We start from the raw sequence: 13,989 nt of genomic DNA on the forward strand, positions 1-13,989 counted from the left end.
GCATATTTTCACTAATTGACTTTAGAGTGATTACTTAAGAAAAAGTAAATGTGAGGATAAAATTCTTTTATTTTCACCCAGAAGGATCACTCCCCATTAGCACAGCATCTTTCAATTGCTGACTGGGTTTTTTCCTAACTTCCACCACAACAAAATCACAAGCCTTTTCTACACTGATAAAGAATTATAATCACCTAAAAAGCCCCTAAAAATCAACACTATTATTTGTTTTTATATTGGTTTTCATATTATGCTCTACCATGCTCAGTATGTCTGATCTCTTATCAGAAGGTTGCAGTGTTTGAACAATAAAAAACACAACTTCATGAAAAATCAGCTTAAAACCATGCTTTTAGAACACTTTAAAGTCTAAACTAACATGCACTATAAACAGATGAAAACCCCCAAAACAGGGCTTTTCTAAAAGCACAGTGATTCTGTCATTTGCTTTATATACAGCGTGCATGAACACACACACCATTTGATAGCTTGAATCCAAGGTACAATACCGACTCTTTTCACACAAGTTCTGTATCCATTTATCACTTCCTATTAGGAATGTAAGATTCCTATCAAAATTAACATCCACCCATCATGTCTACAACATGAGCATTACAGATGAGGGATTAACTTAGACCCAGCCTAGTAGTAATTCCCAGAGTAAGCAAGGCAAAGAGTAATGCTTAATTTCACCAACTGCAAGAATCTAACTCCTTTCTGGATCCTGTACTAATGCTATAAGAAATTCATCCAATGTTATCTCCTGCTCTCAGCAATGACCTTTCCTGGTTCCCTTGTGCTCCACAGTATCAGCAGTAATTATCACCACCTCCCCACTCCCCATTAACCCCATGCCAGAAAGAAACAGCATATACGCACCTTAAAATCTGTATTATTGATATATTCAAATACCAAAGCTGGTGTCTTTGACTGCAAGAGAGAATATTAATGCTTCGTTAAGTATTCAAACAATATATTTAATTTGCTTCTGTCATACTGGCCCATCCCCAAATCCCACTTGGATGAAAGAGAGATTCACTCATTAGGGAGAGCTTATTAAGAAAGTATCCCCTTGAAATGTTATGTCTGAAATTTGCTTGGAAACAATTGGGGATGGTGGGTGGTGGGGAAGTAGGTGAGGTCCAGATGAAACAAAGTGCCTCAAGCTGATTAACGAGCTAAAGTGGGTGATGTGTGCAAATAGGTTCATTATACTATTCATTTTACTTTTGTAAATGGTTGCAGTTTTCATTATAAAGGTTTTGTTTTTGTTTTTTAGGAGTCTATTCTCTGACCAACCTGTCAGTGGGCCTGGCACATTATGTGAAGATGTATATGCTCTGCAGTGTTCCAGCCTGTCAACTACAAAGAGAGTAATAAGTTTTCACCTTGGTTTAATGAACCAAATGCATTTTACAAAACTATCATAGGTCTTGGGAATTTACCATTGGTCTTTCCACAATCAAAAAAAACTCCCAAGTCTATGATCGTCACTAAGGTATAATGTGAAATTATGCCATGGCTAGGGATAATTAGAGAATGTCTCTTTTCAAAGATGTGCTCCCCTCCAAAACCATATAAAATCAAATACTTTTAAAGCACTATAAATTTTAATGTAATGAATACAAAATGGTCAACATTTGATGTTCAAAAGTCAGGTTTACTTAAGGTAAAATAATGCTAATTGGCAATAATAAGCTTTTAAAATTGAGAGAAAAGCAGGGGCTTAAAGGGCTATAGGAAGAAATAAAATCATGAAAATCTTTATGACTGTGCAGTTCTGCTCAAGGAAGTAGGTAAAAGTTACCTAGCAAACAGGCCACAGTGCACGCATGCATGTCTTTACCAGAACAAGGAGCAGTCCAAGGATTCCTCGCTAGCCCAGTGTTGAAAGGTTTCAACAAGACCACCAGATCTCTCTATAGGCTAGGAGCAAGCCTGTCCCCCGACAAGTTAGGGGACGACGGTTCCCTGTTGGTTTTCATTCACTTTGATTTACTTGTATTACGTATCATGTAAAACACGCATGCTTTAAGTAACATTACAAAAATAATGACAGGAACCGCTAAGTTCTGTTAGCGCACACACACATGTATAAGACAAGAGAGAGATGCACTGGGTGTGAAACTGCATACTGGCTCACAGTGCAGGCCCTTTCCAAGGACCATGCAGTCCAGAGTTACTGTAAAATCAATCTGAACTGATTAGGCTGGGACACATTTTTTTTTTTTTTAAACATAGTAAACCTTTAATGTTCATCCACTTAACAGTCATTTTCCTACTTTTGGAACTTGTGTGTGTGTGTGTGTGTGCTCAGCAGTGTCTGACTCTTTTGCGATGCCATGGACTGTAGCCCATGGAATTTTTCAGGCAAGAATACAATACTGGAGCAGGTTGCCATTTCCTTCTACAGGGCATCTTTCCGACCCAAGGATTAAACCCGCATTTCTTGAGTCTCCTGCATTGGCAGGAGGATTCTTTACCACTGAGCCACCTGAGAAGTCCAGGCTGGGATATATTTTTAATGCCAGTTAGATATAATCTAGCATGTAACCATTCTTCTCAATCTTTTTAGGATCCAAAGGAAAAACTGTAATCTTGGGAAACTTACTTAACCTCTGCAGGCTTCAGTTTTCTTACCTGTGCACTGTGACAACATGGACAACAATGGTACCCACCCAACTGGACTGTTGTAGAGATTAAATGATATAATTCCATTAAACACTCAGAATAATGCCTGGCACATAGTAAGTGTTCAATGCATGCTAGCTACATTATGAGAATGTCTTTAGCAGACAAAAGCAAAGATGTTCTTAAAAAACTATCATGGGAGAACAGAGAAATATTTGAGGTAGAAGAGGTAAAAGAACAGAAATTGGATGGGAAGCTTGCCTAATCATAAATACTTAAGGTTAGGTTAATTCCAAGGAGACGAGAAAACAAAATTAAACAGCATATTTTAAATGGATAAAAATTAAGCATTTTAACAAAAATATTTAAACTCCATCTGCATATACCATGTGAGCCCTAATGGTGGATGCCGAATTAAAGACCAGTATGAGAAACAGCAAGATCGTGACCTCAAGGGGTCTGTGATCTGTTCAGCTCTCCACGGGAAGTGTCCACATGGACACACTTCGTATCTCCTTCTGTAAACCCAGATTTTCAAATGTCAGGCTTACTTAAGTGAGGTAAAATAATGTTAATTGGCAGTAATAAGCTTTCAAAGTTGGGAGAAAAGCAGGAGCATAAGGGAGCTTTGAAGCAAACGTTCGTGGACTGAATCAAAATAATAAGGTATAAAACTGGGAAAGGGATTTTTTTTTCCTACAAATACTTTTCAGTTCAGTTCAGTCGCTCAGTCGTGTCCGACTCTTTGCGACCCCATGAATCGCAGCATGCCAGGCATCCCTGTCCATCACCAACTCCCGGAGTTCACTCAGACTCACGTCCATAAAGTCGGTGATGCCATCCAGCCATCTCATCCTCTGTCGTCCCCTTCTCCTCCTGCCCCCAATCCCTCCCAGCATCAGAGTCTTTTCCAATGAGTCAACTCTTCGCGTGAGGTGGCCAAAGTACTGGCCGCCATGATTTTTTCTGGTTTTCAAAATCGTTTAGTAGTAAAGACAAACACAATCATTCCCAGCATATTATAACAATGTTTCCCATTATTTTCAGGTTCTCTCTCTCTCTCTCATACACACACACTCTCTCTCTCTCCCCTTCAACAGCTAGGCACCTACCACAGGGTCCTTCACAGTGTCAATCAGCTTAATGATATTTGTTCCACCACGAAGGTTCTCCAGAATCTTAACCTCTCGTTTTATCTTCTTTTTCTTCACTGGCTTAAATACACAAGAGTAATCAGAAGTAAGACTCCTTTTGAAGTTAATAAATAAAACTTTAAAACAATATTTCTATCAAATGGCTATTGCACTATCTTGCACAAGGGCATGTCTAAATTAGAAGAGATTGGGGAAGAAAATGAGGTTTAAGAGGAGCCTGTCCATAAGAATTTTTAAGATTAAGTGAAATAATTCACAGACTCATACAGCTTACATGTCAAATCTTTTAAGTAGTTACATTTAGGACACATGAAATTTTGAATGCCTATGTCATACTTTAAAAATAAAATGTTTACTAGTTAACTGCCCAATGGCAAACATTATAGCTCTCAACAGCTGTCTATCATGCACTCATAAATGGAAAAATTGAAACGAACTGGTAAGACACCTGCTCTTCCAACGGGTCGCATGTAATTTTGTCTTCTAGGAGTGAAGACCAGTTCACTGACATCAAGTTACAAACTTGTTTCCCAGCTGCTGGCTCCCGTTTCCTGTCACCACTCCCATTTCCTTAATATCTAGACTCTGAAATCAGCTCAGAGCTGTAAAGCTTCGCAACAGACCCCATTCCTAAAGGAAGAGATGATGGATCACGAAAGGAAAAGACCAACCTCTGACACAGCAGTGACTGCAAACCCCTGCTACCCACTAACCTTTCAATCTGCTGGATAGGCAAACCGGAAACCTTAATCAAAAATGTCAGCATTATGCATGTTATTTCTTGTCATAAATGGGCTAAAGAGTCTGAAGAATAATTAAAGCAGCTCTAGAAAAATAAGCATTATCACAATCAATTATGCTTCATAAGTACTTAAACAGCAACTAGTATATAGGAAGAAGTCGATAGATGTTAGGTCCATTATTTTCATGTTTCATTCTCACAAAATTCCTATGTAGTAGACTCAGCCAAGTTGAGCTATTTGCAGAAGATCACACAGCTAGTAGTAAAGAGCAGGGGCAGGATTCAAATCTAGCCGGCTTGACTCTGCAGGCCTCGCCCTTAGCCACTGTGCTTTCATTTCCCAAGTGTGGCCATGGGAGCATCGTAACTTACGAAGAGGAGTACTGCCTCACCGAGACACTGTTACAACAGCACAGGCATAGACAAAAGACAGCCCAGTGGATTAGCCATGATGGAAAAGACTGTGTCTATGTGGTGGCGGCGGCAGTGGGATGGGTGGAAACGCAAGATACACACAAGCCAGAGAAACTACCATCTCTTGCTGGTCACCAAGCTACAGCTTTGAACACCAAACAGAGGAAGACTATAAAGCACAGAACACCTGCGTCACCTGTAAGAGGGCGCTGCACTGAGGGACTGGAGCCTGGCTGCACTCTTCCAAGCCAGCTGCCACAATCGTGCCCACTCCATTTTGTCAGGATTCTCAGCAGAACAGATCTGGCTACTGTGCTTCTTTCTCCATGTCCACTTAGGAATTTTACTATTTCCCCTTTTCATAATTACAGAACTCAATGCTTTGGAAAAGTGAAGCACTCAAACATCAAACACAAACTTGGTCAGAAAACAGCCAGAGAAGGATATACTACAAAATAAGTAGTCTACAAGCTTTAAAAATGTTTATGTCACGAAACACACAGACTAAACAAGTACTCCAGATTAAAAAAATATGACAACTGAATGTAACGCGTGATCTTAGATTTTCCTTTGCTCTACAGAACATTATAAGGACAACTGGCAAATGAGAACAGAGGCTGTAGATGCATCAATATTAATTTTTGATTTTTGATCATGGCATTGAGTTATTTAAGAAATTGCTTTTGTTTTTAGGAAATATAGGAAATTAGGGATAAATAACATACTTTCAAGCACTTAAGACAAGTAAAAGAAATATAGTTATATATCAGCACATACATACATATCTGTATGTGTGACACGTGGGTGTATATATATAAAGAGAGAAAAAGATATTTAAGAAATCTGCATGAAAGATACATGGGAATTTTTGCAATTTTTCAGTAGTCTGAAATTTTGTCAAAAAGTTAAAAGAAAAACCAAATGTAACCAGTATATTCAACGTAAGAAAATTCTGGGGTTTTTTTTTGGCCACACTGTGACGCATGTGAGATCTTAGTTCCCTGACCAGGGATCAACCCTGGGCCTTGCCACAATGGAAGCTCAGCATCCTAACCACTGAATTACCAGGGAAGCCCCAACAAATTCTAGAGTTGTCATCCACTCCTGGAAAGTAGTTACAAATCTGTGGGAGTGGCAACAGAGGGAAAAAAAAAAACAATGGCCAGAAGCCTGTGTTCACCAAAACCCTCCTCTCCCTCTAAAAGTGAACAAGTACAAGGTAACCACTAAATAAGCTGCTTCTAGGACAATGTCCCATATAGAGCCTTGCCTTGTTCCGTTATTCAGCAACGTATCAGGCAGGCACCCAGTTCCTGGATAATCCAGTTCAGATGAACATTATCTTTCACTGTGTGTAAAGGTAACTCATAGAACAAGTGAAGCACATTTGACTGCCCAATTGTCACCTGTCAGACTGGGGACAGCAGAACAAATCTGAAGTGGCAAAATGGAGCCACAGTGCAGCTGGAGTCCTCACATACTAAGAAAAGACCAAAAGACTGTAAGGAAAGTGATGAACAGTGCAGGATACTACCCTCCAAAGCAGGGGCACCAAGTCTCTACAGGAATCAGGCTTCAGATAACTCTCCCTAGCCTCAAGCTTACTCCTCTGAACCTGAGACCTCCAGAAGCCGAAAAACCAATGAATGCCCAGATACTTATGACTGTGATGATTTACATTCTATAAATAGAATTCAAGAGAAAAAGTTAGGATTTATAAGGGAGGATCCTTGGCATCTGAAGGAAGACAGACCATGAATTTGTACAAAAATGAGGCTGCTCTGACCCTCCAGCCCACTGTCCACACTCACTCGCCACCACTGAAGTGGAAAATACATTTCCACCATTTCACATTTCATCTCCATGTTGAACTAAAAGCCCTTCTCTCGCCTAAGGTTCATTTATCCCAATTCAGAGAATATCTGGCTCTAACTGAATCAGTTTAGCTATTAACAAAACAACTTATACTCAAAGTCTAGTAAATAAAAAAGCTAAACAAAAGAAATTAAAGTATTAATTCAAGTTTTAATAATAAATGAATTTTGGCATACACCTAAAGACAATATTTAAAGGGGAAAAACGCCTTTAAATTTTTCTGTTCAAGAGCTCTGAAAAGAAAAAAAAGATTTTTTTCAGGTTTCTGCCCTCAGGTGAAGAGTCCTAGGTAGTCAGCAATCTTGGTTCAATGGGATCCAAATCTTGTTCAATGCGGTCCTGGTTCTCTTTCCCTATTCAGCAACATTAAACATTTTAAAACAAAGACCAATTTAGTGATGGCTGCTCAGAAAGACGAAAGTTGATAAAGTCAGTTATCTGTCCTATTTACTTACTCAGAGCTGATCTTTAAAAAGCCGGATCTGAGAATGATTTCAACTGCTAGCATTTAATTGTGACTGAATTTGCAAGCTAATGTCTACTAAAAGGCATTAAGAATTATGACCTCAATAAATCCCAGCAAATATTAACAGGCAAAGTCCTATTTTAATTTCTTTCCAAGTACAACTGAACTGATACATTCAAGGAAGGCAGGAACACAGCTCAGAACCTTCAAACCTGGGATTATTTTTGTTCCACTACCAAATCAACAACTGCCCCACTAAGATTTTAATTTCATCACCTGCAATAAACAATTACAATGAACAATGGTTGTCAGGACTGCAGGATAGAACAGAAAGAATGCTCAGTCTGGATGATGGCTTTTATTTTATTACCCTGGCAGAATCCACTGCAACTGACCTAAATATCAACATTATTTGTGCAGTGTTTATTCTTCACAACAAATTTCCCCCCGATTTTTCAACTCTCATCTTCCCCAATATACGATCAATTTCTTGAGGGCAACTGTTATCCTCAGGATTTAAAAAATTTTTAATTTAAAAGTGAGGCACATAGTAGGCCTTTTGCATCTCACAGAGAGCATGATACAGTCCTTTCTCCTATTGGCTCTGCCCTCTTAGCAAGTCATTAGGATGAGATCTGGAGGTACTGTATGTGTTAAAAACAAAAGTATAAGAACACTGGTCCTTATGATGTCAAACAAGGAAAATAACATTTCACTTATACGTTAAATATGCTGCTGTGGATACAAACCAGAGAAGCCAAGTCCGAGTCCCTATAATAGCTCTCCAGGCTTTCATCTACCCCACATGTCAAGCAGCAACCCACTGACGTCAGGTATTTCCTTCACCTGACGGAACACCTCCAAAAATCATTAGAAACAAACAAATTCCATTTGACTTATAGTGCATGCTCATCCATCTTTCCAGTTCAGTTCAGAACATCCAGCTGATGTCCCATTCGTGCCCCTCACATCTACCAAGATTCTGCAGCAGGGATGGAAGGTCATGAACCCAATGCTTCTATCTCACAGGCCACGGGACCCCGAGCAAGTTGCAGGTTCTCCTGGGTCTTGCTTTATCTATAAAAACAGGTTTGGGTTCTAATAATGTCTATGCTTCCCTAATGTGATTCTGTTTCACAGGTTGACCACACTCTGAATCTCCGACCCCACACTCACAGCACTGGATACAGCACTGACTCGTTCACAATTTTTAAAATTTGTATTATTTTTAATACTTTAACAATCCTCTTTTTATATCAAGAGACGTATTAGCATTAATGTCTTGTTTCACGTAGTGGATGTCTTGGTACACTTGCCTAATAAAGCAAACAGAGGGCAAAAAACCTACCAGCTGAGAAAGTAGAAATAGAAAAAAACATCACTTTCATAAAACCTCCATAGCCACCAGCTCAACTGTGAAGTAACTAAAAAGGATCTGGGATCAATCATCTTTAACACTACCTCCTAACAGTACAAAGTTAAACTTGTATTACTACCACTCTTTGTTTGAAGCTTGATAATTAATTTGGGGGGGGTGGGGACAGGGAACGGACAAACTCTATATGAAGTAATACCAACAGGAAGCCTAAGATGAGGATTTCCAGTACTTGTAGCATGGGTCCAAAAACCTGCACTTTTGTTTTTTAAAATGTGGTATTGCTTTTAACTTCTATTTAGAAAATAGTTGAATTTGCAGCCTCCCAAGGACTTCAAGAAGAGATGAAATCCACACACAGAGGTGATACTCACAAAGTGCTAAAAGTTGTCCAAAGTGGCCAGATGCTTTTATTTCTGTGTACGCTCTCCTAAAAGGTACTACAAAAGAACTGAAAAAATGATTTTTCAAAATCAAAAGATGAAATTTAGGCATGAAAGCGGCTTTCTGCCCTGCTATATTAACCCTTACCATCCCCGCCCCACTTCTCAAAACAACTTCTGTCAAAAAAAGACACAACCTCCCTATTGATTGGGAAGTGTTCTCTGAAGATTTTGGTTTCAGAATCTCAATTCAGGCCAAAAACATTCTGCTCACCAATTTCTAAATTCCTAAAACCTCTTATTAATATTTAGACATCTACTGATGTAAATGAAGAGATAAGAAATTCCTCTGTCATTCATCATCCAACCATTCTCATATGTTGGAAAGCACTGGATGGAAACATTCACCAAAGCAGCAGGCCGTTCCTGTCCTCAAGGAACGTACTCTGTCTCGGTCACCGTGTGCACATCAACACAGAAGTTCCTTCCTGCGGCTGAAATCCAGTAGGCCAAGATGAAGAGCAAGCTCTCTCTGGAGTCCTTCAAATTATGAGCAACTGGCATTCTGTTAAGGAACTAATTTCCCGTGGCCAAACATGACAATAGTAGTATTAGTCATAACTCTGACTTATCTGAATAGGGGCACATAACTTTGGATAAAGGCCCTATTCTTTAAAAAAAAAAAAAAAACAATATTTTTAATCTACTTTAATTCAGCCTGTCGGAAAGAGAAAAGCCAACAATACCATCAGTAGTTTCTTAGCCCATCCTTCAGACAGAAGAAAATCTGGATAGAAATGTCACAGTGCTTTGAAAAACAAAAGTGAGTGTGCTTTTCATCAGCAGAAACAAGGTGGTGTGGGCTGCACCCCGAGAAGGACTTGTGTGGAAAAGATACAAGAAACACTGAGCCAGCTGGAACATCAGGGGGGCCTCCCAAGTCTTATTTCAGAACAATGGAACTTTCTCTGTGCTCAACGTTAAGATCTTACAACCCAATGCCAAAATGAGCAGTAAGAGACAGGGAGAAATAGGAAACGGGAGCCCTGGCTGAGGGTTACTTCAACACAGTGATGTCAGATATGTTTCTCTGTGTCTACATTTCTTGTGGGTTAAATATAAACTTCAGCTTCCATACAGGGTTCCCTAAACATATCCTGTGCATCTTCAGAGCAGGGAGAAAACCATCTAGTAACTGAGGCTACGAAGTTCTCTACAAAGATGACCAAAGAGCAATGTGACGCTTCTCTAACTGAACATACTGTTACTTCCATGTACACCTGAATGTTGTTCCTTTTCAAAAAAGACACCACAGGAAGCTGCACGCTTAGTCTAAAGATGCTTACTCTAAAATCACATGAGAGTTTAGACATTTTTCTGAAATTGCTTTAGCGTCAGCAGTTCATTCTTCCAAATGCACAGCAATGGAATGTGGATATTCCTAACTTCAATTTATGCCTTGCTTGCTTCCTAGAGAGATTTTAAGCAGCTTATAGTAAAAACATTTATGCTAATATACTAAGAAAAAAGCTGTATGGCTTTCCCAGGTGACTTCTCTGAAGAAAGCATCTTTTTAAATATTTATGCCTGTGAAGAAAAACAATAACAAAAAAGATGACATGATTCTGTGGGTGCAATTCATATTTAGGGAAGAGGAGAGTCAAAAACTCCACATTTTCAATATCAGTTCCTCACTTCTTACCCCCAGCATTTCTGACAGCACAAATAAGTAACTTGCCTATTTCTCTCAACCGTAATCCTGTCTCTTCATCACTAGGCTAGGCTGGTACTGAGTATCAGTAGAGTCGCTCATTCTTCTGAAAAGCGATTTTCAGACAGTTCAAGCCTGACCCCTCTTTTTAAATAGGGACACAGCTGCCCTCACTCTACTTAAGATGACAAAAAAAGCTTTTCAATCCTACATTCTTATCCACAGAGCCTCTCCAAAATGGCCATACTGGAACTCCTGTTTGTGTAAAAGTGCTTGTATTAATTAGCTCTTTGGTCACCTCAAGATTCCACTAAATGACATGCACACAAGTGAAATAATCTGGCAATAATGAATACCCTTCACAGATTCTAAGAACTATTTTTTAGTCCATCCTGTAAAACATTATCAAAGCTACACAACCAGTTACCTGGAAGAGAATTTAGCCAACTCTTCATACTTCCTAAGATCATATCTCCATCCAAGAGATGACAAAGTGTGTATCTGTTAGAAACTTAGGCTGCTAAACCAGATTCAGGCTGGTTTGTTCCAATCATTATTTTAGCGATTCTAAGTGTACTCTCTACTGCTCCCAACTTCACTTTTACTGGCTGATAAGCAACTATGAACCTCCCTGGTCCTGCTGGCTCACTGTATGTACCCCATCTGAAACGTTTATCACCAAAAGAGAAAAAACAAGCAATTATTCACTGGGGTGTCTCCTTGCACTCAGGCTTCAAACTCCTCTTTGAAGCTACTCTGTTTCCATCTTTCTTTCTGGAATAACAAATTCAGTGCTTAAGGAGCCTTTGTATCAACTGGGCTCTTCATGAAGAGGCTCTACTTGCATGTGAATACCTATTTAGTTTGTAACAAATGGAGGCTCTTTGGAATATTCACTTTGGGAGCCCATAATTACATTTTAGAACAAGGATGTTCCTGAACTACAATGTTTAGATTTGAAAAAGGTCTGTGTGTAAAAAAGTTCAAACAAAAACAGTGTGGGAGGAGTAGCAGAGGGACATGGGGCAGAAGGTTTGTAAAATGAGTTTGTCCTGCTCATTCTAGAATGTGGTTGGAGTAGTTTGTATCCTTCTAACCTGTGAAAAAGAAATTTTAATGCCACTCATAAAACACTCACCTTGAGAATTTTTACCACCACTCTCTCGTTGTTGGTGATGTTAATAGCCTCAAATACTTCACTATACTTTCCTCGACCAAGTTTCCGAACCAGCTGGTAATCATCTTGATTACTGGGAAAGACAAGAAGGACACATAAATGCCAGGACTTGGGGTTAACCAACCCTATGCCCACTACACATCCTCATCCAGGCGCTTCCATTGATCAAGCACTTGGAAGTGTCTATATACCTCATGCCGTAACTTAGTCCCTAAATGAAAGCCACAACATAAACCTGGCTCTTTTCACTGGACGTAGTTCCTAACTGGTCCCTCATAACTAGGGGGAGACAAGGTGGGAAGGCAGGGGTCTAAGCCAATCTAGAGAGGTGAGCACAGCATCCATCCTGGAGGCTCACAGGTGGCCCTCTGCCCACAACACCTGCCTTATTACTTCACTCCCGCAAGGTAGACAGCGCCCGCTTTGAGAATCTGGACGTCTTTAAAAAATTTCCTCCCACCCAGCCTCATTTCAAAAACCTCAAAAAGGCAGAGAATTTTAATAGCTCAAGAGGACAGCTGCTGACTTCCCACCCCAACAGAAACCCCAACGCGTGAGAAGGAAGGGCTGCTCCTTCACTTCCACCAGGCTCTGGTCCCTGGATCCCTACACTTGTCAGTAAGAGAGCACTCCCCGGGGTGAGAGGGGTGCGCACGGCTGAGAGGAAGGGACGAGAAGCGGGGAGAGAATATGGTGGGGAGGGTCTGCTTCCCACTCCAGAGCCGGAGGCGCGGGCCCAGCAGGGAGACAGATCGCAGGGGGCGAGTGCGGTTTGCGGCGGGGGGCGGCCGGGTGGGGGTGGGGGTGCGAGGGCCCGGAGGGGGGCTGCGGCGGCTTTACCCCCAGCTCGGGACGTGAGCTTCATAGTCCCAGTACTCGCGGCTCCTCAGGCTGTTCACCTCCGCGTAGACCCGGGCCCTGCTGCCCGCGGCCGGGCCGGGCATGGCGGGCGGGACCGGGGGGCGCCGCGGGGCGCCGAGGGTGGCGGCGCGGCGAGGGGCGCGGGGCGACGGGCAGAGGAGGCGGCGGGCAGCGGGCCGCCGGAGGAGGAGGAGGAGGAGCGCGGCCGCGGGCGGCCGCGCCAGGCCGGGCCCGCGGGGGCGGGCGGGTTGGGGGGCGCAGGGGGCGCCGGCCGAGCCGGCCCGGCCCTGGAGCGGCCGGCGGGGCGGCGGGGCGGGCAGCGCTCGCGCTCCGCGGCGGCCTCCGCTCGGCTCGCGGCTCCGAGGCGGCGGCGCTGTCGGCGGCACCAGCAGCGGCAGCCGCCGGCCGGGAAAGGGGCAGCGACGGCGGCGGCGGCGAAGAAGGAGGAGGAGGAGGAGGAGGAAACCCGGAAAAGGGGCCGCGCTCACCAGGAGCGGCCGCCGCCCGGCCCGGGTCCGCCCAGGCTCACAGCGCCCCCTGCAGCGCGGGGGGACCCGCCCGGCGGCCCGGCCCCGCCCCGGCCCCGCCCCTCAAGGCCCCCTTCCAAATCTCCCCATCCTGGGTCTGGCAGGCCGCGCTCACCGCAGGGTCGACCCCACCTGCAGGCTGCGGCCCTAGAGCCTTATGCCTCGTATACCGTTTTAGGCCTCCCCTAGAGACCCCTGCCCCAGACGCTCTGGCCTCCAGTCATCCAGAGTTTACCCACCCCAACCTCCCGGACGGACCTGTTGTGACCTTTTTGTCACCCAAACTGTTCCCATCAAGTCCCTTCCTACTGACTTGCTCTTAGCTCTCAGAACCGCTCAGTCGTAAGAGTTCCCCTTCCTTCCCAGAGACACGCCGTCTTCCACTCAGTGGACCTTGACCTGTCACCCATAGACCCTTGAACCTCAAGACTTGCCCTTCTGTCTCATCTAGCGCCTTCCTCATAAAACCCTTCTCATACACTGTCCCCAAAATTTCCTTCCAGAACCTTCCCTAAGACCCCTCTGTATGTTCACATCGGACACTTGGTTAAGCTGGAGTCAGCCAGGTTGCTGGCTGTAAAGCTCCTATTTTTCCCTGCATAATTAATAAGCGATACTTTGAGATCATGTAAATACTGTGGTTTTGTTTGGGACCACAGCAGGAGAGGAATTG

General features: G+C 42.7%; 1 protein-coding gene across 2 annotated transcripts in view; it reads right to left on the minus strand.

Moving 5' to 3' along the window:
• Window positions 1–13,207, minus strand: part of CSNK2A2 (casein kinase 2 alpha 2) — a 35,245-nt gene extending 22,038 nt beyond the window's left edge. The window contains exons 1-4 of one of the 2 annotated variants that reach the window (XM_059876516.1): window positions 12,769–13,207; window positions 11,890–12,001; window positions 3,744–3,845; window positions 880–930 (exon numbers count right to left, since the gene is read on the minus strand). In XM_059876516.1, the coding sequence (XP_059732499.1) occupies window positions 880–930; window positions 3,744–3,845; window positions 11,890–12,001; window positions 12,769–12,872 (369 nt within the window). In that variant the 5' untranslated portion in view covers window positions 12,873–13,207. 2 annotated transcript variants of the gene reach the window in all.
• Window positions 13,208–13,989: the final 782 nt, after the last annotated feature.

Source organism: Bos taurus, chromosome 18 (genome assembly GCF_002263795.3).
Source record: "Bos taurus isolate L1 Dominette 01449 registration number 42190680 breed Hereford chromosome 18, ARS-UCD2.0, whole genome shotgun sequence".
Lineage (NCBI taxonomy): Eukaryota > Metazoa > Chordata > Mammalia > Artiodactyla > Bovidae > Bos > Bos taurus.